General features: G+C 41.3%; 1 protein-coding gene across 1 annotated transcript in view; it reads left to right on the top strand.

Moving 5' to 3' along the window:
- Positions 1–23763, top strand: part of ogfod3 (2-oxoglutarate and iron dependent oxygenase domain containing 3) — a gene marked incomplete at its 3' end in the record, with an annotated part of 56786 nt that overhangs the window by 14442 nt on the left and 18581 nt on the right. The window contains exons 5-8 of the mRNA XM_079577999.1: positions 1461–1525; positions 2680–2736; positions 5886–6039; positions 18515–18638. Coding sequence (XP_079434125.1) covers positions 1461–1525; positions 2680–2736; positions 5886–6039; positions 18515–18638 — 400 coding nt within the window. The remainder of the gene's footprint in view (positions 1–1460; positions 1526–2679; positions 2737–5885; positions 6040–18514; positions 18639–23763) is intronic.

Here is a 23763-nt window from a genome sequence, read left to right as displayed (position 1 = left end):
CTGCTTGAGGACATGTTGATGGAGTAAACTTAAAGCAAACGTTTGTACAAGGCTATTTGTGCGAATTCTGCTTTCTGATTGGACGAGACAAAGACAGATATTTATGAAATTTACAATGTACAAAACACTGCAGACCCTAACTTTAAAAACAAAGTAGGTTTTCATCCAAAATACATAATTTTCATGTCTTTTTTGCTCTACTTTAGTCTGTGTTTACTAGAAAACGATTAATCGATTACTGAAATAGTTGACAACTATTTTAGTAATCGATTAGTTGTCGATTAATCGATTAGTTGTTTCAGCCCTACTTCCAAGGTCTTACAGGACTGGGCAGAGCAAAGACCACAAATCTTTAGACAAATGTTAAATTTGACCTCGTATGTTTCATGTCCGTGAGTTAGCACATAGCTGATTAGCCGGCGCCGTGATGAAGCAACGTGACGCAAACAGACTGCTGGCCTCTGAATGGCCTCACTAAAACAGGCAGATTTAATATTTCACAACATCATACCACTGTTGAAACAGTTAATTTTGCCGCTGTTAGCACAACTTTAGCTGGTGTTAGCATAACATTACCTTACCTTCATAGTTCGTTTTTAGCTGCTTCTTTCCTCTAGTATTTCCCTTGGCACCTCTTAATAATCCCATAAACCAAACCAACAGGCATTATTTGTCTCCAGTGCTGCACCAAGCTTCCACAGCTCTGTTTCAATAATCAACAGCTGCAGCCTTTTCTTGACACTGAAACGCTGACCTATAGCAGCCCTATATATCTGCACAGAGCTTTATTATAATGCATAAGTTGCTTATTCTACATCTTCAATAATTTTGCCATTATCGCACTACTTTATGATGATAAATGCACACGGAGAGAAACATCTCCGTGAGCGAGATTGCATTAAATATTTATGAAAACAAAATAACTATGACTTACATTAGCGATTGGAACAGCGCGAGAACAGATTAAGTCCTTGGCAGAAGAAGAATGGATCTTATAAATGTTATTTCTGGGTATATTTGTTCAGTCTGAGCTGGGGAGCTGGTTATTTAATATGAAAAGAAAACATGTCAGTAAAACAGACAAATGTGATGTTATGGCTTAAAGGAATAGTTAGAATTTCTTTTGTGTTTTAGGAGTTTGAAAAGATTCTCACAAAACTACCGAAAGCCATTAAGCATCTCTTCTCGGGGACAGTGGTAAGTGGAGCCAAGGGTCGGAAATTGACATTTGTAGTATTTTGGAAAATGTGTGCCAAAGATTGGGTTAGTTTGTAAAGTCGCCCACAGAGTAAATCAAATAAACGGGCTTAAAAAGGACAAGAAGCCAAACATGCAAATCACCAGCGTTCCCCCCGTCCCCTGCGTCCTGAACGCTCCTCACCCTCCTCTCTCCATTACCTTCATTACGCTAAGGTTAAAACGCTCAATTTGCTCTGATTTCATTTGTGTGTCCTTCACAGGCTTCTATACTCGACCTGCACTCCGGGGCCCTGTCAATGGGGAAGCAGTTTGTCAACATTTACAGGTAATTAATACAGCTACCTTAAAATGTATAAAAAGAAAATCTATCCTCCCAACCCTTTCTTTCTTTCTTTCTTTCTTTCTTTCTTTCTTTCTTTCTTTCTTTCTTTCTTTCTTTCTTTCTTTCTTTCTTTCTTTCTTTCTTTCTTCCATCCCTCTTTTCTTTCCTTCCTTCTTTCCCTCCCTCCTTCTTTCCTTCCTTCCCTCCCTCCTTTCTTTCCTTCCTTCTTTCCCTCCCTCCTTCTTTCCTTCCTTCCTTCCCTCCCTCCTTCTTTCCTTCCTCCCCTCCCTCCTTCTTTCCTTCCTTCCTTCCTTCCTTCCTTCCTTCCATCCTTCCATCCCTCCTTCTTTCTTTCCTTCCTTCCTTCCATCCATCCTTTCTTTCCTTCCTTCTTTCCCTCCCTACTTCTTTCCTTCCCTCCCTCCTTCTTTCCTTCCTCCCCTCCCTCCTCCTTTCCTTCCTTCCTTCCTTCCTTCCTTCCATCCCTCCTTTCTTTCCTTCCTTCCATCCCTCCTTTATTCCTTCCTTCCATCGCTCCTTTCTTTCCTTCCTTCTTTCCCTCCCTCCTTCTTTCCTTCCTTCCTTCCTTCCTTCCTTCCTTCCTTCCTTCCTTCCCTCCTTTCTTTCTTTCTTTCAATTTCCCTCCCTCTTTTCTTTCTTTCATTCTTTCCCTCCCTCCTTTTATCTCCTTATCTACTTTTAAGATGCCTATTCCTTTCAAATGATAGTGACGTTTCTCTTTTTGTCTACCCTTGGAAAATGAAACCCTCCATCAAACTTTTCTTTGTGAACTTCCGTCATTGTCTCGTCAAACTCGCGCGTCATATTAACAAACAAAAAAAAGCAACACGCGCCTGAACACGAGCCAGCGAGTCGTCCGTCTTCGTGACTAAACTCTCTCAGTCACGTGATCCCTCGTCCATCAACGCCGCCCGATTTCACATCATCTCCCCTGTCGTCGCACCCAAACACGTCCCCCGTCATCATCAAGCCTGACTCCAATTAGCACGCTGCCCTCCACCTCCTGCTGCGCCCCCTTCCATCTCATCCATCGGCGTGCTAATTTATGCTAACTGCTAATCTCTGCCCCGTCTCTCCCCGCCACCCGCTGTTTTTTCGGCGAGTTGGCTGGAGCTAATTTGATTTCCTCTGCACAGGTACTTCGGGGACCAGATCGGGGAGGTGTTCACGCAAGAGGATTTCCGGCTTTACAGGTGAATGAGGAGAAGTAATTGAAACGGCACGGCTTATTCTGCATCGGCACATCCAAGTGAACAAAAAAGAGCGCAGGTCTCGCGGGGGGATTGACGCGACGATTGCAAAGACGCAACGTTGTCGAAGAATCTCTTTCAAGAGGTGTTGTATCGACGTCACTCTCCCAGAAGAATAGGTTTTCTTTTGTTAAAGAAATCCCAAACCCTTTTAACAGCTATTCACAAACGCAGCCCCTGCAGTCCCTTAGCACTTTTGTGTGATTTTTCAATTATTTGAAAGCTCTGAAGTGAGATGAGAGGGAGCCAAAGAAGGTCCAAACCTCAGAACAAGGAAAGAGGGGAGCGCTTGACTTTACAGCACAGCACTAGGATGGAAACAACATTGTACCTGATGGGGCTCGGACGATTCTATACATTACAGCAGGGGTAGGCAAGCTTTCTTGGCGGAGGGACGATTTTCTTTATTGTAAATAGACCGAGGGCCGACGCCGCTGATTATTTGCCCAAAGTAAAGCGCAACACTGGAAAAATTACCATCATGAGATAAATGACTTGAAATTGCTTGAATTAAAGTTCTTCTATGTTGAATTTGAGTCGGTTTGAACTAATCCAAGATAAAAACGCTGGCGCCAATGGAACAAGAATAAAACCCACTTGGAATCAGAAAAATAATTGTTTTTCACTTGAAATGACACACAATTATTTGAATTAAGAGAATAACTACTACTAGAGGTTTTATCTCATCCAAGACCAGACCAAATCTACTCAAGCCTTAGATTTAATCTCTTAATTCAAGTAGATTTATGTTGTTTCTTCCTTAAAACGATTATTCTTTTTCCAGTGTACTTCTTTCAAATGCCATTGTTATGACCTAATTGGATGTATTGACAGTATTTCTTTTTTTTCTCCCATTTAACTCTAATAATGTTAAAAGTACTCTGTGATTTGTGTAATAGTGTTTCTCAAAATCATCTTGAGGGCCAGAGGTTCTGTGCCGGAGGGCCGGATTTGGCCCCCGGGCCTGATGTCGCCTACCCCTGCATTACACTGTACTTTGGAGCCGATACAATGCATACATTTGATTAAGTATTATGTTCACCTCGATTTAGAAAAGGATGCCATTTGACATTTTTGAAATGTTATGATTGAAAAGTGCATGAACACAAACAACCCGAAACTTAATTTCCACCAACGCTTTTCATTCTATACTTCCATAACTGGAAGTATAAATGTTTCAGCTTAACTGGTATTTTACCGTCCAAAATATGGACATAACATATCACGCAGTTCTTTATGTAACAACAGTGCTTCACCGATACAGCTTTTTTGCTTCAGATACCGATTTCAATATTTCGAGTTTAAATGTCTACTGATACCAGATCCAAACCGATGTCACACACAAGGCTTTCTTAAAAGTGGCTGCTGTGAGTGAATGATAAAAAGTGAATTTCTCCATTGTCTTGCCATTGAGATGTTACAATTAATTATTTGTAATGCAAATACAGCAAACTTAAATAATAGGCTTAAACACTGACACCTTCAACAGCGGCCAATATCATTTTATTACTTGCATTGTTACATAATGTCTGTTCCAGACTTGATTAAATGCTGCTAGCATTAGCATGCTGCGGCTAGCTGCTCTAATTTGTGTGGCGATCAAAAGTATATATACGGGGAGTAAAATTAACTCAATGGTTGAATTCTCCAGGTTAATATCCATATTCATTGAGATTTAGTCGGTGAAAGTTGTGTATTGAAAATGGTGAACGCCAAAACGGGGATCAGTTCAGTATCGGATATTCAGAATCAATGCACAATATTGTAATTTGCCAGGATCCGTTCTGATATCCAATACCAGTGCATCTCTACTTCGAATAGCTGTGCATTATGGAACTTCATATGTGGAAAAAAGACTTTCTATTAATGTGTTTTTAGCCTTTTACTGACTATTCTGTCCTCATGATGGTGTCAGCACCAGGGCTAGACAGACAGCGAACAAAAAGACTCCGGACGCCATGTAGAGTTTGCTGTGTCTTTCCTCATCAGGCAGTACTTATGATATTTTGTACAAATGTAGCAGAACACATGAACTTGTGTATTAATTAATTGTACTGACTCACTGTACCCATTTGTAAAGAAAAGTAGAAGTACACCCAGTAATGCATTGAATGCACTAATTTGCATAGAATATAAATGAAATATGTTTTTAACTTTTTGAATACACCTGATGTGCTTATGAATCAAAATATATGTAGATTTAAAACAAATAAGACATGTGTGGCCAACTGGCCAAGCTTAAACTCGCATGGAGCTAAACTGTAGCTAACCTTACTTGTGCTAATCAACAACAAACATTTTCCAACAATGTAGGCCTACATTAACATTGCACTGTGAATATTATGTGATTTACGGACTAAGGCAGACCCAGGCTGAAAACTGTCACCTGCTGGACAGTAAGCTGGCCATGCTGGGACTGACTGTGTGCAGCAAAAATCAAAACCTAAATTAAATCCGTCCTGTAGGGGGCAGTAACCTACCATCTTATATCAAGAAGTTTAGCATAGGTAAACTTTATAGCAGTGACCGCAGCTGTATAAGTGGTTAGCTCGGTGCCTTTACTTTCCATCACAGTGGCTCCAGGGTCAATTGTTTTGAGAGTTTCTTGGAGGTTTTCACTGCTGACCGAGCCTCTCACTAGAAAACCTACAAAACAATTTGTCCTGGAGCGTTTTAGATTCTGCCACGATCAAAAGTAAACCGTGCAGCCATTGGGTCACAAAAAGTTAAATTACGCACAAATATATATATATTTTTTTAAACAATTGGTAACAAATGCTTACAAAACCTTTTTAAAGCATCCGACACTGAACGGCCAATACAAATTTTAAACGTTTTGAAAGTATCGATGCTTTGATTTAACACTCCATGTTGGCCAATTCTGATACCAATCCAAGTCTTTTTGTTTTATAATCTTTTTTAATGAGGCTAATTTGTAGACCTTTCGTACATCGTACATTCGAATGCCTCGTTTACCACAGTCCTTTTATAACTAGTAGTTTCTCATCTACTTCACTACATGATCTCAGACTCCCTGAATATATATATACAAGTATGTATTTTGAATGAAACTGGACTGTACTGTGTCGCAGAGATGTTCGTCGGCGAATCCAGGACACCATCGCCCAGACGTTTGATTTGGACGTGAGGCTGCTGTTCCTCACCAAACCCACCTTCTTCTCCAGGATCAACAGCACCGAGGCCAAGACCCAGCATGACGAATACTGGCACCCGCACATCGATAAGGTGAGCCTGCTCTCCCTGCACATGTCAGAGTGAAAACCTTCTGCACCTCTGAAACATGACGGACGGACATTTTTCTACTGTTAGTAATGTCAAAAACAATCTTGTCAGAAACTAGACAGCATACGTGTTCTTTCTCACACTTTTTGTGAGAGGAAATATTGTAATGCAATTCCTTCTTGCTGTGAGGCACTAACCGCTGCGCCACCGTGCAGCCCAAATTAATTGAACATTAAAGGGACTACACAGAGTTTACAAATGTTAAAATAATGTATTTTCCTCCCCCTACATGTTCCAGCAATGTTCTAATATGTAGAATGACCCCAGACCTGTTCACCACAACTGCCTCTAAAATCCTGCACTGTCACTCAGAAAGGTGTTAATTCGGTTCCCAATTGGCGTCATGCACGAGCTTAAAGGGATATTTCAGGATTTTTGACATAGGGCCTCATTTCCTAGTTATCCAGAGTGTTGCTGGTACCCGGAGATTTTTTTTTTTTTTGGAATTCATGCAGTTCTTATGTTTGAAGAGTTTTGTGGCGCTAGGCTAATGCAAGGCTAGCGCATTTCTACAATATCAGCTAGCCTGCATTCTGACCCGCTCCACAGAGCACCTCAGGCAAATCATTTATAACGCCAGACTATTGATATAAATGTCTGTGTTGATAGAATAATTTTAACCATTTTGCATTTAAAATACCTTATATTTGAGCAGCATCAGCTTCATGGTTGTATAAGCTACGCAGTGGCGGAGTGATCTGCTAGAAAATAGTCCCTCAAAATGCGATCATTCATGTGATGCAAGGTCAGTAATATTCCAAAAAATAGTCTATCGACACAGACATTTATATCATTAGTCTGGTGTTATAAGTGATTTGCCTCAGGTGCTCTGTGGAGCGGGTCAGACTGTTTTTAATGCAGGCTAGCTGACATCGTAGAAATGCACTAGCCTAGCATTAGCCTTGCGCCACGAAACTCTTCAAACACAAGAACTGCATGAATTACAAAAAAAAATATCTCCAGGTTTCAGCAACACTCTGGATAACAAGGAAATGAGCCCCTATGTCAAAATTCCTGAAATATCCCTTTAATATAGAAGGTGCAATTACGCGTATGACCTGAGGTGGCAGTAGGGAGTATAAAATGTCTACAGTGTTGGGAAAGTTCATTTCCTACATGAACTAGTTCAAAGTTCGGTTCACAAATTTCAAAATGAACTAGTTCGTTCATAGTTCATAATTGTTCATGCTTAATAGTTCGTTCATGGTTCCAAAAATGAACTAGTTCATAGTTCTTTTTTCTTTTTTTTCTTTTTTTTTTTGCTGCGAGCTATTATTCAGGCATGAAAAAGGTGAGAAGTATATTCCTCTCTCAGGGAAATATTTTTAAAATCCATATCTTAAAGCAACAATCTGAAGTATTTTGAGATGCATTTTTGCCAACCTTGGGAGAGCTGGAGAAAGTTGACTTCAGCCATGAGTCAAAAATATCATGGCCTCCTCACTTAGTGTTAAAGCTATTTCATGTCAGCCTGTCACTGTTTTCAGAGTGGATTTTGGAAATCTTTGCTAATCATATTTTGTTTGGTTTTTATTTTTTTTAAGTTTATTTTTTAAATTCTTAGTGGAAAATGAAGCTACAGATATTCAATTGCATTTGTGTTAATTTGTTAATTTATCGTGTGAAAAAAAAAATGTTTTAGGAGCTAATTTGTAGTTAAAAAACTCCGCATTGTCACTTTATGCAAATGAGTGGCAGCGCGGAGCAGACAGGAGTTTGGAGAGACAGACGTTAGACAAGGGAAACTAGCGTTGTACCTTCACTCTGTGGCTGCTCGCGGACACCGTGCGGACCCGCTGGTTACCGGTGTGCCAGGGCCTGTGCCAGAGCCATGAACAGCAGAGTTCAGCGCCACAGAACTGGACACAGTCGGGCCGTGGGCGCGGGGGCGGAGCTACACCGTGGACCCGCCAGAGTTTAGACCCGCTGGTAAACTCTGACGGCGCGGCGGGGTTTTATAATTATATTCACTGATCCGCGGTCTTAAACCACAGATATAAGAAATCTGGCACCATAATGAACGAACGTAAAAAGAACGGGAATGCCGTTCACAGACACCAGAATGAACGCGTTCATGGTTTCGTTCATCAGGCAGTAACAATGTGCGTTCAGTTCACGTTCGCCCAAAATATGAATGCGTTCATGAACTTTCGTTCAATGAACGCGTTCAGGTACATCACTGTCTATCTAGCCCCTTTAAGCCTAGTTTTTCTCATCTTTATGCTAAACTGCTAGTTGTAGGCCTGACCCTGAGGGCCTTGTACTGCTGTCTGCAGTGATTAATGACATAATGAAAGTGTTACCTCTGGATCGGGCTACGGCGCGACGACAGACTGTGTATTTGAAGCTCTCTAGTGAAAATATGTCCAACAGATGTGTCTGTCTCCGTCTCCCTCCTGTGCTCTGACATTCGGTGCTTTGCTCAGGGAGCAAACGTCAGGTCTCTGTGTCCAAAATCATGAACACAGAAAATCTGTAGTGTCAAGAAACGGCTTTAAAGATGATACAATTACAGCAGTCGAGGCTTAATACAATGAGCGGCGATGATGAGCGTTGTTGGTTGCTCGGCTTGACTTTAGTCTGCAGTTTGCACAGTGAGACACACGCAGGGGTTTTGCTCAGGAGCATATCTCTCTATTTTGATAGACAGGTTGGTAAAAAAAAAAACAGTTTTAGTTTATTTATAATCATTAATTAAGCTCTCCTAATGGGCATTTTTGAGGCGTTTGAAGAGATAATTATGTTAAACTAAATCATGGAACACAAAAAAAGTGTTAAAACTCATGTGTAAAAGTCTCAAAAGAGAATTACTTCTTCAGAGCATCATCTGCTCCTCAATATTAAAGGAACAGGCCACGGTTTTCAATAGTGAGATATGTTCTTACCTGAGCTTAGACGAGTTGATGCGTACCTGTCTGGTCTTTCTGGTCGAAGAGCGTGCTCGCTTCTAACTTCAACCCGTTTGGAGCTATAGGAATACATTGGGAGAGGCCAAATGGTAGCAACATCTTTGGTCGTTTTGCGTGACTGAGTGCACGCACAAAGACCGGTATGGTAAAGACAGGTATGTGTCAACTCGTCTAAGCTCAGGTAAGAACATATTTCATTGTGTAAAAACAGTGGCCTGTTTCTTGAAAGCTCATATTTCACTAATACAAATGCTAATTGGAGCTTATTTTTTACATAATAAGGGGCAGATTTCCTGAGTTTTAAGTTCATGTTTAAGAAACACAGTGGGCGAACAGGGCAATGTTCAGCCGATCACATGGTGCGTCTTTAAAGCCTGCTCTACACACACCTGGCCTACCTTCGTGGTGCACTCTCTCTCCTCTCTTGGTCCTTTGAGTATTTATGCTCTCTCAGCTCTGATGACGGCAGAAAAAGTTTAGTTAGGGCTGCTCGATTATAGAAAAAATAATAATCACGATTATTTTAGTAATAATTGAAATCCCGATTATTTGTGGCCTTAAAAAAAAACATCTTTATTTTATTTATTCATTTTTATTATTATTTAAAAAACAACAACTATGGACTACATTTTCTTTGGACAATAAGAGCATTTTTTTTTTTTTTTTTTAATATGCTCACGTTTCTAAACTAATCATATAGGGACACCTGCCCCCTGCTGGCCAGCCCTCACACAGGTCCAACAGAGCCGCGCGGCCTGATGACATCATCACACAGCGCTAATGTTTTTATGTCAAACCAAAGCCTGAGCCTTTAGCTCGTGAAATGCGAAGGGAACAGAAACAATCATCTCAGCGGCATCAAGTAGTAAGAGTTTGCTTGAGCTCCGCTGATCGGCTCCTGAAGAAGAGTTTTAGACTTTTCTACTAAACAAAACCAGTGCCTGAGCAAAAGATGTCGAGGCTTCTAAAACAGCGGTTCTCCTTTCAGCACAAGGTGAGCACTTAACAGGGGCGTTATCTCAAGAGTTGGGTATAAAATAGTGATGCACGATAATGCCAATTTGAACCGATAACCGATAATTCCGCATGTCCCGATACCGATAACCGCTAATGACACCGATAATTATGTATATATATTTGCACTTTATTTTGTGACAAGAACTCGCTGTAACAGTTCACAGTTCTGCCCAAAATGTATTAACTCTACCAAGCAATATACAAGTGTATAAATATAAATCAAATAATGAGTTTTACTTTGGGTTAGGGTCTCCACCTTTTTCTAAAGCTCTGTTTTTTTTTACAGTTCCATCATGAGCTCTGTTTTTTTTACAGTTCCATCATGAGCAGGTCTGACTCTGCTCATCTGTGCCACATCTTATTAAAAAAAATAATAATAATAATAATATTACTACTACTGCTTAATTCCTAGTATTTTTCTTTTTGTTGACATCATACTAATGAATTCTTATTTACAATACTGGAATATAATCCTGCATTGGGCTCATTTAGGCATTTGTGCCTCGTGTGGTTAAAAAAAAAAAAAAACACATACTGTAGCTGCGTGGCTCATTTCATCAATGTAAAACTCCTCTCGTTCATAGCGCTTTAATCGCGGGGCTATCGTGTTTATTTCATCAGAAATGCTAAGATAATACATGGGTGTTCAGGCCCCGCTGTGTTCCAGTAATGCTCACTTACATGAGCGGGTCCGCGGTTCACATTTCCTCGTCTTTTTCTCATGTTGTTGCGGTGCTAATGTTGAAGTTACTTCGATGTAAAAAGTCGATCAACTCTTCCTTCATGGAGAGCGCCTGACAGCGCTGTTTTGCTGGAATACTCGTCGTATTTTTCTGCTAAAACCGTGCACAAGTCGGCCGTGGAGAGCGTGTATCTGCTGCTGTGAATGTGCTGTCCTGAGTCTGCAGCAGCTCCGGGCTGCAGGACGTGCGGGCGGCGCCGCCGAGAGAAAGGCAGCGAGCTGGAGCCGCAGATTCAATGTAATTTGAGTTTATAATTATCGGGCCTAATTATCGGCCGAATTTTTTTTTATCGGCTTTATCGGGGATGGCGCCAAAATGCCGATAAATGCCGATAATTATCGGCGGCCGATATTATCGTGCATCCCTAGTAGGGTTGGGCGATGTCCCCTTAATTGGCCGTTGACGATGTTTACAGTGAACCATCGTGATGGACGATGATATCGTCCATTTCTCATTATAAGCATTTTTTTTTAAAGACGTTTGCATAGCCTATATATGCTATGCAAACGTCTTTAAATAATATAATGTGAGATTGCAGGATAAATGGATCTAAACTAAACATGATTTGAACAGAGTCACGGACACGACTTTTGCAAAAGAAATATGTTAAAACTTGTGCGCAAAGTCTGAGAGGAGAACGACTTATTCAGCGTGTCAACTCCAAGGCTCTTATCACACTAATACAAATGTAAATCGGAGCTTATTATTTGCATTTGCTCAATTTTAACGTAATGTTTAAGAAACAGTGGGTGAACGGGACAATATTTTGAAGTTTGCGTCGTAGCTACATTTTTGAAGCCGCTCCATGCGCCGCCCGGTCCGTGTGCTCTAACCTCTTAACTCCTGCTGCACCGCGCCTTTCTCTCTCCTCTCTCTTTCCTCTCTCGGTCCTTCGTGAGAATAGTCCACGCGCTCAGCTAGCTCCGATGTGAGAGCCATCTCATTTTAAAACGGTTTAAGTTTCAATACGCAGCAAAGCAAAACAAAACCACGCGCTGTTAAACTCTGAGCTGCAGAGAGAGAGAGAGAGCCCTGCGCGTCATAAACAGAGCAGCTGCGTCTTTACGTTAATAATTACGGCCAACACATCGTGGCTTCTGCCAGGCTACTGACGCTAGCGCGCATATTAGTTACATCAGTGATTTAATTTACAGTGCAATCCCTGCAAAGTTTGTAGGTTTGCAAGGCCTACAGAAGACCAGTGCGTGTTTTTGACGGGAGGGGGCGTGGCATCACGATGGTGGCGCTCCATCGTGATGTTGCTCATCCATCGCCGATGGACGATGACATCGTCCATCGGCACAACCCTAATCCCTAGTATAAAAAATACTAGTACGATAATATTTACAGTTCTGCCGCTGTGCTGGTGTTTCAGCTGATCAGACGCGTCACACAAACCGCGCAGGACGGACTTTTTGCGCTTTGGATGGACAAGTGGGAGGGCATCCTCAATAATCAATTGTTCTCGATTATGCTATTTTTATGATCGTCTAGTGTAATAATCGAAATCGTAAGCGAATTTCGATTAATTGCACAGCCCTACGTTTAGTTGCCATACGGAATGCAAAGTGAAACCACGTGGCGGTCCAGTTATAGCTGCTTTAGCGAGAGCCCAGAGACCGAGCCCAGAGACCGAGCAGAGCTGCATCTTTATTTTGATTTCGGCTTGATTTTCAATCCGTCAAAAGTTTCCGTCAAAGCTAGAAATATTCCGTAAATAAATATTTTCGGTTAATATTTATTAGACACACATAGTACAGACACTTTTGATTGGACGATAGACTCAGTAACTCTGACTGCCAAACATGTCACTCAAAGGACGGAGGCACAAACCAGGAAATAAAATAAGTCAGCCTTTTGCGGTTCGGTTGCAGCAGTAGCTAAAGCCTCAACATCGATGTGAAAATACCTCCTTTTGCAGATAACGTGTCTTCAGTGGTGTGTAATCCCTTATTTTACATAGCACTCGTTCACTTCTCTGCATTGTTAAAGCTCTCTTGGCCTTTAGACTTACTTGACATTTCCCACATGATTATATTTTCAAATCTTTCCGTTCTTATAATTCTCATCAGGATCGGGCTGATTAGGTCTCACAGGACCAATCCTTCCCCTGCACAAAAGCCCTTTAGCATTTCCCCAGCACAGAGCAGCCGGAGGATCTTTAGATGAACTTACTGAGTAACACTGCACAAAAGCCCAAAATAAGCTGAGCTCCAAGTTCTAAAATAGTCACTGCCAGATTTTGTGTTGTGCTTGGATACAGTGTTGGAGCCGCAGATTGTACAGTTTGTAAAGATACGGTGCTTTTTTTTGCTCCTTGTGTCACAGACCATTTCAAATAAACAGGTTTAAAGATTGGTGTAACGTGGGGGGGGGGTTCGTAGATTGCTTAAGTTCAACAAAACATTGATGCATGATTACTGCTATGTCCCCACACTGACATCACGGTTACATAAACGAGCGCCGCATGGAACAGCCCAATCAAAGAGCACTGTGGCTCAAAGTTTCTGCACATGCTGTCGCTGCCCGAAGGCTAAACGTCAGCTAGCATCGTGTTAGCAAAAGCGTCATGTTTGGGGAATCATGTTTGTCTGCTGTACATAAAATAATCATTTCCTCGTGAAGCGGGTCAGGGTGGTCCCAATGGCCGCTGGCTGCTCTGCTTTATGCCCCCAACACTAGAGGCCGCCATTGCTCTGCCATTGCTGCAGTACCTCCATATCGCCGCTGGTCCCCCATTGAAAAGCATTGCACTTTAGACATGTTAAAAACAACTTTAAAGCCTGGTCCCAATTTTCTTGGGACTATCTAGAGCTAGATATTCCTCCTGTGATAACGCTGGGTTAGTCACAATTTAAGAAACCAGGCTGGTTTTCGTAAGAAGAATTTTAGAAATCTCGTACTTGATGAGGGTCGGACTGTTAGCATTGGAGCTGCGCGAGCTACACGCACAGACTGTAAAAAATAATGGACAGCTTCTGCTCACTCCTCCCCGTTGACCATAATGACCACGGTCGAGGGGGAATTCATGGAGGATTTACAGACTCCCCCTCCCCAGCTCTGACGAAGCATATTCCTAAAAAGGGCATAAGGGCGGGATCTTCACTGTAGACTCCGCCCTTGCGTGACGTGTAGCTCGCGCTGCTCCAATGCTAACAGTCCGGCCCTCATTAAGTACGAGATTTCTAAAATTCTTCTTACGAAAACCAGCCTGGTTTCATAAATTGTGACTAACCCAGCGTTATCACAAGAGGAATATCTAGCCTAGTCTAGTGTTGAAAAAATAGAAATCAGGCGTTAAAGTTGTTTTTAAGGTGTCTAAACTCCAATGCTTTTCAATGGGGGCCTAGTGGCGATATGGAGGTACTACAGCAATGGCGGAGCAATGGCGGCCTCTAGTGTTGTGGGCATAAAGCAGAGCAGCCAGCGCCCATTGGCTACACGTCACGCAAGGGCCGAGTCTACAGTGAAAATCCCGCCCTTATGTCCTTTTTAGGGGGAGTCTGTAAATCCCCCACGAGCGTGGTCATTATGGTAAACGGAGAGGAATGAGGAGAAGCTGTCCATTTATATATAGAGTCTATGGGTGGTCCAAACCATCCGACGTATGTAATAAATGAGTCGCATGATGTTTAACAGCAGTTTGAAAAGTTTATATGCAGCTCAATTGCATGAAAAATTAAACATAGCTGCAGCTCAGTCCGATCGAATTAAGTACCAATATACATCCTGGAATCATTTAAACCATTGGCTCCATAAGTGACCTTTAAAATGACTGCACACCTGGTTGTGCTGGTTGGATTTATAGTTTATTACTCAAACACGTCTTTAACACTATCAAATCACTCACGCATCACTTAAATAACTCACTCAGGCCGCGAGAAAATAGGAAATCGTGTCCGTTTAGACCTCAAGTTAAAAAAAACTTAAATTCCAATAAATGAGATTCGACTCGATTCAAATTGGTCAGCGCCTCTGTCCCCGACACGTGGAGAATTCAATCAGCAGCTCTCCGATGTTTGGCCGCTAATTGGCCTTGGGGTTGTAATTTAAATGCAAATTGTAAGTGACATAGCAGACATCGATCATACTGCTGCTATAGTGTCATAGCACAGCGCACATGATATTATGGGTTATCTCCGGACGGCAGAGGAATGGATATTATTCTCCATGTGTTTGTCCCACATGCTGCAGTTGGGGAAGTTTGTTTGCAGTAAAATATTAAGCAAAAGTAATTATCTTTTATAATATTGAAGAACGGGAGAGCCATGGACGACAAAATAACTGAAGTAGTCATTATTTTGGCAATTATTTATTTTACTTTCAAGTTTAAGATTAAATTGGCATGAGTTGGAAAATAAACAAACCAAATTAATAACATTATACTGCTCGCCGAAAACCTTTTCTATAATCACAATTTTGTTCTCAATAAGGGCTGGTTACCGTTAAACGATACCAGTTCGCAGTGTTGGGGAGACTACTTATCACGTTAACGTATCACGTTACTTTGTCTAATCAGAGTACTGTATTCTGAATACTTTGAATACTTTTTATAGTAGTTTCACATTGATTGTCATTATATTTATGTATAAATATGGTGTACAAATTACAAAAATGAAGACTGATTGTTGGAACACACGTACCATTAATGAGGAACTCTTTAACTCTAGCACGAGCCAGACTGATCCTCCATGTTCAGAGATACATGGGGAGACAGTCTGGAACTGTGCGATTTGAATCTTGCTGACTCCGGCAAAACTAAGACGAGCCAATCATAGCACAGGAGGCGGGAGTTAATGGTGCGTCAACCAGTGCTCCTCCGGGCCGTAATCAAAATCAAAACAGTGAAGATGGCGGCCGCGACTCAACGATCTTTTACCAGTGCCCTTTGTTCTGTTTAAAATGAGCTGGACCTGTCCTAAAAGCCACAGCAGAAGCTGCTCTGAGGGCTTTCACTAGAACATTTACTCCACTGCACGTCGAACAATCATGGCGGAGGACGTGAACACAAAGCGAAGGTCGCTTTGTGCTTGATTTGTTCGCTCTCGTTCAAACTGCGATGGTTAACCCCGCCTCCAGTCTCGGTTTGGAAATTGCGTTCTATTACCACAATTCCAGACGGTCTTTTATATGTATTTATAAATACATAAATTAAGTCAGTCTGGCTTTGTGCCAGGCTAACTCTCTTGGCCAATGGAGCAGCAGATACAGCATCATGCGACACATGTGCAGTGTTTGTATGAACTGTGGCATAAAGCGTTTTAATTCTTTATTTTATTTTAAAAGGAAAACATTAAAAGTTCTTTCTTAATGATGTGCAACATGGAGCTAACATTTCCCTTGATGTTTGGAAAGTAACTGTATTCTATCTGTTTGGAGGCGGCGTAATGTAACCATGCAAGGCCGGCAAAATAGAGTATCTGAGGGCGGCTTTAACATCCATTTTATTTTTTACACCAATTCACATTTTAAACAGTTTAAATAGTTTTTTTTTAAATTGATTCGCTGCATCCCTAAGTTCCACTTTTCTCTTCTGTTTTTGAACCAGCTACAACATTAATTTACCTTTTATTCTAACCTGTGCCTTGAAATGTTTCTGGTCACGTCTTGCCTCAGCAGTTGTTCAGTGATAAACAGGCAGTGGCTAATCTATCACTGAGTTTCGTTTTCGAACTCTTCTGTGCTGGTGCGAGTCGGGAGCAGCCAGTCCATCTCATCGCCTTTGTTAGGAAAGAAAACCAAATAGTGGAAATGCATTAACAGTTTGGTTTAGACAGGCGTGTGCTCGTCGGCAGTAGTTTTTCTTCGTGTCAGTGTCTCGTCGGCAGTAGTTTTTCTTCGTGTCAGTGTCAGAGTTTTTTTAAATATTGACGAGCGGCGGCCGGGGTTGTAAAAATTGCAGATGGAGCAACAGGCTTTGAAGGCAGCCGAGTCCGTCGTTAAATGAGTGTTTCGCCCTGTGTTCCATATCGGCTCTGAATCTTTCATTCTTTTGAAACACGATCAGTTGGAGTTGTATTACTGAGGGACTTGGGGAAGCGTGCTCTCCAGCCAGCTCCCTATTTGAAATATGATGTTTTTTACTTCACTGTCTTTGTGGTCTCCATAGTAACATATTCTCCAATGTAATGGAAAAATATTGATACATACGAGGAGCAGCAAATATAATTTTGTCCTCACCTGGCAGTACAGTCAAAAGTATTAAAGGTCAAAATAGACAAAGTATTAAATGCATTGTCCATTTTGACCTGTTCAATATTTGTAATCATTCAATCAATCGAAGTTTATTTGTATACTACTTTACAACAACGCTAAATTTAAAATGCTTTCCTTAAAAACACAAAATGGTAAAACATCTGTCACTACGGGGTAAAAAGGGTTTGATCAGAACAGTTTGCGTGGACGTCGAAGTGCTCCTAAAGTATTATATTACGCCTTACAATATAGTTCCCCCATTATCCACGTAGAAAATCCACATGTTTAGTTTTGTGTAACTAGACTTGGGTCGTGTAATGCTTCACATAACTGTGTTTAAAGAGGGAAGACCTGGACCAGCTTGGTAGCTTCTAACTTTACCCGAGTTATACCTATGCTAGGAGCGGCTAATGCTAACAACATTTGCATGACTGAGCGCACACACAAAGACCAGACAGGTACACATCAACTCGTCTAAGCTAAGGTAAGAACATATCTCAGTATGGAGAAAGGGTGGCTTATTCCTTTAAGTATCTTTATACGCATCGGATAGTGAGAAAAGCGTATTGTCCCAGCCCCAATTAGCCTCTGTAAACGTTAGCCCTAGGCACGTGATGTTAGCATCAGTTATTTTTTTTTTATTATGGAACCAAGGCTATGAATGTACTACAGAAATGGTATATGGACATACAGCATGAGCCAATATGATAAACATTGATTTAAATTAGTGACAAAGTGACAAACAGGCTTCAGCTCTTTCTTCTCTGCTTTGTGGGAGAGTTCCTCAAGCTCCAGCTCAACGTTCCTCTTTTCCGCTGCTTCGACTGAGTTTTTCAGCCTTTTGCATTTGCAGTTTCTGTATTCCACATTGTTCTGCGGGATGTTTTTGTGCATCCTTGCTGTGTTTTTGTGGGGTTCAGCTGATTTTTTTTTGGGCTGCGGAGAGTCCTTGTTGGCCTTGAAGGAAACCACTTTTTTTAAGTATGCAAACAGCTAATGCTAGCTATAAATCCACACATTTCTTCATCTGAAACATTGAATAGGCACTAAGAGCCCTCCACACCTGCACCACAGTGGAGGCGTCACAAGAGGCGAGAAGGAGAGAAGGAGTGAGAGGAGGCGGGAGTGGAGGGAGCTGCTCAGGAGGAAGTGGAAGGAGGAGCTGGTCACCACGCTCTGAAACGGGGACAAACCCAGGAGGCGCTGCACTGTTTCAGAGGAGATTGAACGCTACCAGTCAGGTTTCTTCCGTGTGCTCTGGTTCCCCCGACCTCCAAAAACATGCGGGTCAGGTTGGCCCACAGTGGCTCAGCGGCTCAGGACTAACCAACACCAGAACTATGACAAATAAAGCGCTTGTATTTCAGGAATTCAGTCCTAATTCCTGAGCATTTGCTGGCAAAGGGGGCGTGGAGCAGTTCAAATTTAAGAAAACAAAAATAGCTGCCAGAAAAAGAGAATTTGTCCTGGTGGCAATTTGAGCGCTGAAATGATCATCAATGACATTAATTCCTGGCACGTAAGTAATTACTTTGTCTCTACATTCTCCCCCAGGTGACGTACGGCTCGTTCGACTACACGTCGCTGCTGTATCTGACCGACTATGGCACGGACTTCACCGGCGGCAGGTTCATTTTCATGGATAAGGACGGCAACCGCACAGTGGAGCCCCGGGCAGGTACTCCAGCCTCTTAGCAAACACAACACATAATGCCGCTAACCCCCGGTAAACCCGGCTCTGTCACGGTAAGCCTATTAAGAACACTTCAAGATGGGTGCGATAAACGCTCGGAAGGAGGGGGATAAGGGCTCCGCGGTTGTTAAGGTAATCCCTATGAGTAAACAGCACTTAGATTAGACTTCACAGTAAGCACAGGATTTGAAGGTTAGGTGAAAATAAAGAATAGAGGTGATGTCAAAGTGCTGTGAGATGAGACCATTTATATTACACGCCTTTTACTCGGCCTGAAGTGTTGTATATATATTTTGTATTATTCTTGTGGCTATGATCCAATCAGAAAGCAGAATGAGTCCCACACTTTGGACACCAGTTTGAATTTTCTGTTTATTTATTCATTTGATATGGCCATGACAATCACAGTGGACAGACCACATGCATTGTTTAAAGTGGGCATATCATGCTTACGAGGCTTAAAGGTGCACAATGCAATTTTTTATTTACTTTGCTTTCCATCACAGTGGTCTCTAAAACACTTCAGGATCAATTGTTTTATTTTGGTTTTCCGGTGAGAGGGTCAGCAGAGAACACCTTCCAAACAATGAGACCACTGTGATAGAAAGTAAAGGCGCCATGCGGACCACTCAAACAGCCGCTGGGTCACTACCAGGTGAAATACACACAAATGTCAACGTTTTTTTCTATATAAAGTTACATAATGAACCTTTATAAACAGCCTTTTGGATGCCTCAGTGTTGATAAGTTACATTTTAAATAATGTGTCTGTAAAGCTGGTGCCTGATTTTTCCTGATCAAACCCAAACTTGTTTCTCACAGTCCCTCCTGTGTGTTCAAATTGTTCAAAGAATGGAATTATATGCACATTTCACACACATATACAGCCCTGAATGATAAAGTGATAAAGTGAAGCAGGGGCAGCCACCCCCAAGATAATTTCCACTCATTTAGACTAGACTTCCATAATCCATTGCTCAATAAAACTTTAGGTGAAGACAATACAACAAGGTCTGTATTTTGATGTATTTACAACAGACTCTGAGGCGGCAAAAATAAATGTATTCTACACCAAAAAATCAGGCACACCAGCTCCAACAATGAAATACAGGCACGAGAGTTGGTGAAGACTTGACCGGGGCTCCCCCTACAGGCAAATAGTTTTGAAAATGCACAATGTGCAGCTGTGAGAGTGGAGGACTACTACTTTCAGTATCGAGGAATCATTTTGATCACCCGAGTGCAATCCAGCTCTTTCGCTTCTCATACCGATACTGGAGGTTTGAGAATCTGCCGATATGCCAAGAGACTTTCTTAAAAGTGTGTGAATGGTCCGCTTTTCAGGCAGATGGATAAAGTCTTACCTTTTCTTGCAACAACATGTTATATGTAACAATAATAATAGAATTGATGTATTATTATTATAATTATATATCAATAAACTAATAGAAAAAACATTACACAAGGATCACTGGATTTTTCTACTGAATATCCTTGGGGATATGATATGATATATATGATATGACATTAACTCACTTAGGTTAACTCATATAAAGTGATCAGATGATTACAATTTGTCCATTACACACATAACATCAGTTAAGATAAGATAATCCTTTATTGATATCACAATGGAGAAATTCACTTGTTACATTCGGCATTCAATAAGATCACTCAGGGTGTACAAAATAGACAGGAAATGTGCAAACAGTTAAATAGTAAAAAAAAAAGGTATCTTATGTACAATAAGTAATAACAGGCAAAAGTTGTCAGTTATTCTTTAACAGCATTTCATAAACTTAAATACAAACTCCAGCAGTGGCTATTTTATTTCATTAGGTGATACTCATAATTTCTGTCCCAGCTTTGATTAGTTGCCGCTAGCACTAACATGCTGCTGCTAGCATTAGCATGCTGTTGCTTGCGGCATTGTGCGTTGCGATCAAAAATACATTTGCCTGAATTCTCCAGGTTCTTCACTTAGATTTAGTCGGTGAAAGCTGTGTTTATAAAACGGTAGCAGGCATTGCTTCATTGGTACCCGATATAGTTAATTTTCCAGTATTGCTGGGTTGCAGGTGACATCACAGCGTTCTACAGGGCCATACTATTGTATGCCAGCGAATGGTATTAATGATCATTTTTGTAATTCATATATTTTCTTTTGAGCTATGACTTGTGAAAGTGTAATGCTGTTAATAGGAAAAACTGGCTCCTGCCCCCCGCTGGGCCCGATGACATCATTTTTTTTTTTTTAAATATGTTTTTTTGATAGATACAGAACAAGAAGCATTGTTACAATAACCAATGCCATGTTCATAGGCCGTATAGCTAAAAGCTAGTTCGCAGACCTGGCCCCTAAGACATAAAATAATATCACATTATAGAACCTGCAACCCAGCAATTGGCTCTGAAATCCGACACCAGTACTGGGTCGGTGCGTCCCTAGTGCAGGCCTTCAATTGAGTGACTCATTTTCAGCGGTTCTGAGGAGAAAAACAAAACAAAAACAGTTCTCTTGGGTGGTTGTTTCTTCTACTGCTGAACTGTTTTACCCTTAGACCTTACTTTGCATTGTGTTGCATAAAAACGTCAATGCAAAGAATATTTTGAGTCTGAATTATGCATGACATGTCCACTTTAATAGAGAGTTACATTTTGAATGATCTTTCTTTGGTCCTCCCACTGTGAGGCTGTTTTTTCACACACATTCCCTTTGGAAGCTTGCAAGAATTTGAGCTGTCCATCACTGTCAACCTGGTGTCTCTTCACATTTCCAAGCAGTTGACAGGGCCATTCCCCCCCCCCCCCCCCCCCTTGTATTATTGTCCAAATTTATAATCATCTAAAAAATAAGCCCTGCAGAGAAGGACTATTCCTAAAATGAACAATGCTTTCATTTTTGGTAACGGGTTAGCTTGATCACAGTTCGCATTCTTCACTGAAAGCGCTGCGTCCTTGGAGGCTGTGATACAATGTCTGAAGGGCGCATGTTGAAAGGCTTCATCTTGAGACCTTATGAATAGTATGCCTTTCACCGCGGAGGACAACACGGAGGAATGACTAACAGATTAGGTGTTAAAAAATGTATCTTACCTCTGACGGATGGCTAAGACTTTGGGCCTGTTATTTTCAAAGTCCTCTGCAGGTTTGTAACCCCAGACAAAGAATGTTACCGGTCAAAACATGTTGGCATCCCGCTTACAATAAAGGACTTTTATTCAGTCTGTGTACCCCGGATTACTTTGCCTATTTTCAGGTTTTTTTCATCAGGGCATGTTTTATAATTCATTCTTATGCAGGTTTGTATGGAATCATGTGATATGACGAGGCCAAGACAAGTCCTGTGACGCAAATTGCTCTTTATTTATAAAGATTTAGAAAGACCAAGATACATGCACTTGAGTCACTTCTTTAAAGGGACTAGATGCAAGCTGGTCATTTTTATACTCACTACTGCCATCTCAGGTCATACGTGTAACTGCAGCTTCTATGTTAAGCTCGTGCATGACGGCACTTCTGACCCAAAGTAACACTGTTTTTAGTGACAGTGCAGGATTTTAGAGGCAGTTGTGGTGAACGGGTCTGAGCTCATTCTACACATTAGAACATGGCTGGAACATACTTCATTTTAACAATTTTAAACTCTGTATAGTCCCTTTAAGTCATTTGACCTTATTACTATTTAAGTCTCTTTAAGGAAATGACAACAATATCTGTCCATATTAAGAGATTAATATATTTTTTTTATATTAATAAGTTTGCGCAGAGATTCATACAACAGAACAAAACACAGATCATTAGATGAAAGGGACAGCAGTCAGCTAGCCTGGCGAGACCAGAATGATCCCCCTCTGTATCGAAGCTAGATATTAAATTGAGCAGGTATCGATACTTTCGATACAGAGGAGTCTCCAGCTGCACACAAAACTAAATGCATCCATTGTCGAAGTGTAGGCTCTGATTACTGGTGCTGGACCAGGTCGAAAGGAGCAGGCGTTTTTATTAAAACTGTAGAATTTGCGATTTGGCTAACATTAGCTTAGCGGCGTCCATTGGTTTACATGTATGCCAATGTCAACTGTACAGTTACATGTTTCCTATCTGTACATAACTCATGAAGAGGAGTTTTAAAGGCCAATTTCTAATATTTTTTTATATTATGGTATTATATTATATTATATTTTGGTGCTTTGAATGAATGCACTGTTCTGCTCCTAAATGTGACGGTGGTGACTGTTCCTTTATACAGCATTTTATACAGTTCAACTACCTTTTCTTGCACATCCTCAGACAATTCTTTTGCTTTCCTCATGACTCAGAAACCAGAAACACCAGTGCAGCGCTGGATGAAAGATGCAAGAGTCTGTCAGGAGCCCAAAAAGTCACCTTTTATACACACACAGTAATTACTAACACAGGTCACAGGTGAGGATGCTGACCTTTAGTAGCCATTCAAACCTGTTTGTGTAAACCTGTGTGCATATTATCAGGCCAAGATCACCAGGGTATGTAAACTTTTGAGCACAACTGTAAAAGTTTGGAATACTGCTTTGAATTTTTAGACTTACTTGTACTGTGAAGCCAGTCCTTAGGTTCATTTTACAAATTTCACATATTTTGTAAGCATTGGACGGTAAAGAGGAGGAGGCAGAGACTGAAGATGATTCTCCTACACATGTGCTGCAGCTCTACCACTACGCCACACTTCCAACATCAGTGATACCTGTTTTTCCCACAGTACCTTTTTGCACATTTGAAGCTCAAGAAGACTGGCAAAATTGACAGGAAAATAAATATTTTGACAACAAGCTAAAAAAGATGGTTTTCGTCGCGTGGTTTTGAATTTAAATCTTCCAAAAGAAAAGCGGCCACGACAGCCTGTCACAGGCCGCCACATTTAACCGAGGAGTTGTGACAGCGTCTGCTGGCGCAGTGACGAAGGCTCTTGTCCGTCCAAGCACGGAGGCACGACTGCCGAGGCTATGCATAAAACATGCGCAAACATCAGCTGCGTCAGGGACATATTTGACCCGAGCTCGAATACGTTTACCTGGATGGACGGTCACTCATCACGATTCAGTAACGAGTTGGCAGGAGAAGTAGAAGT

This window comes from Gobius niger (genome assembly GCF_951799975.1).
Source record: "Gobius niger genome assembly, chromosome: 19".
NCBI classification, from domain to species: domain Eukaryota; kingdom Metazoa; phylum Chordata; class Actinopteri; order Gobiiformes; family Gobiidae; genus Gobius; species Gobius niger.
This window is presented reverse-complemented; position numbering and strand designations above follow the sequence as displayed.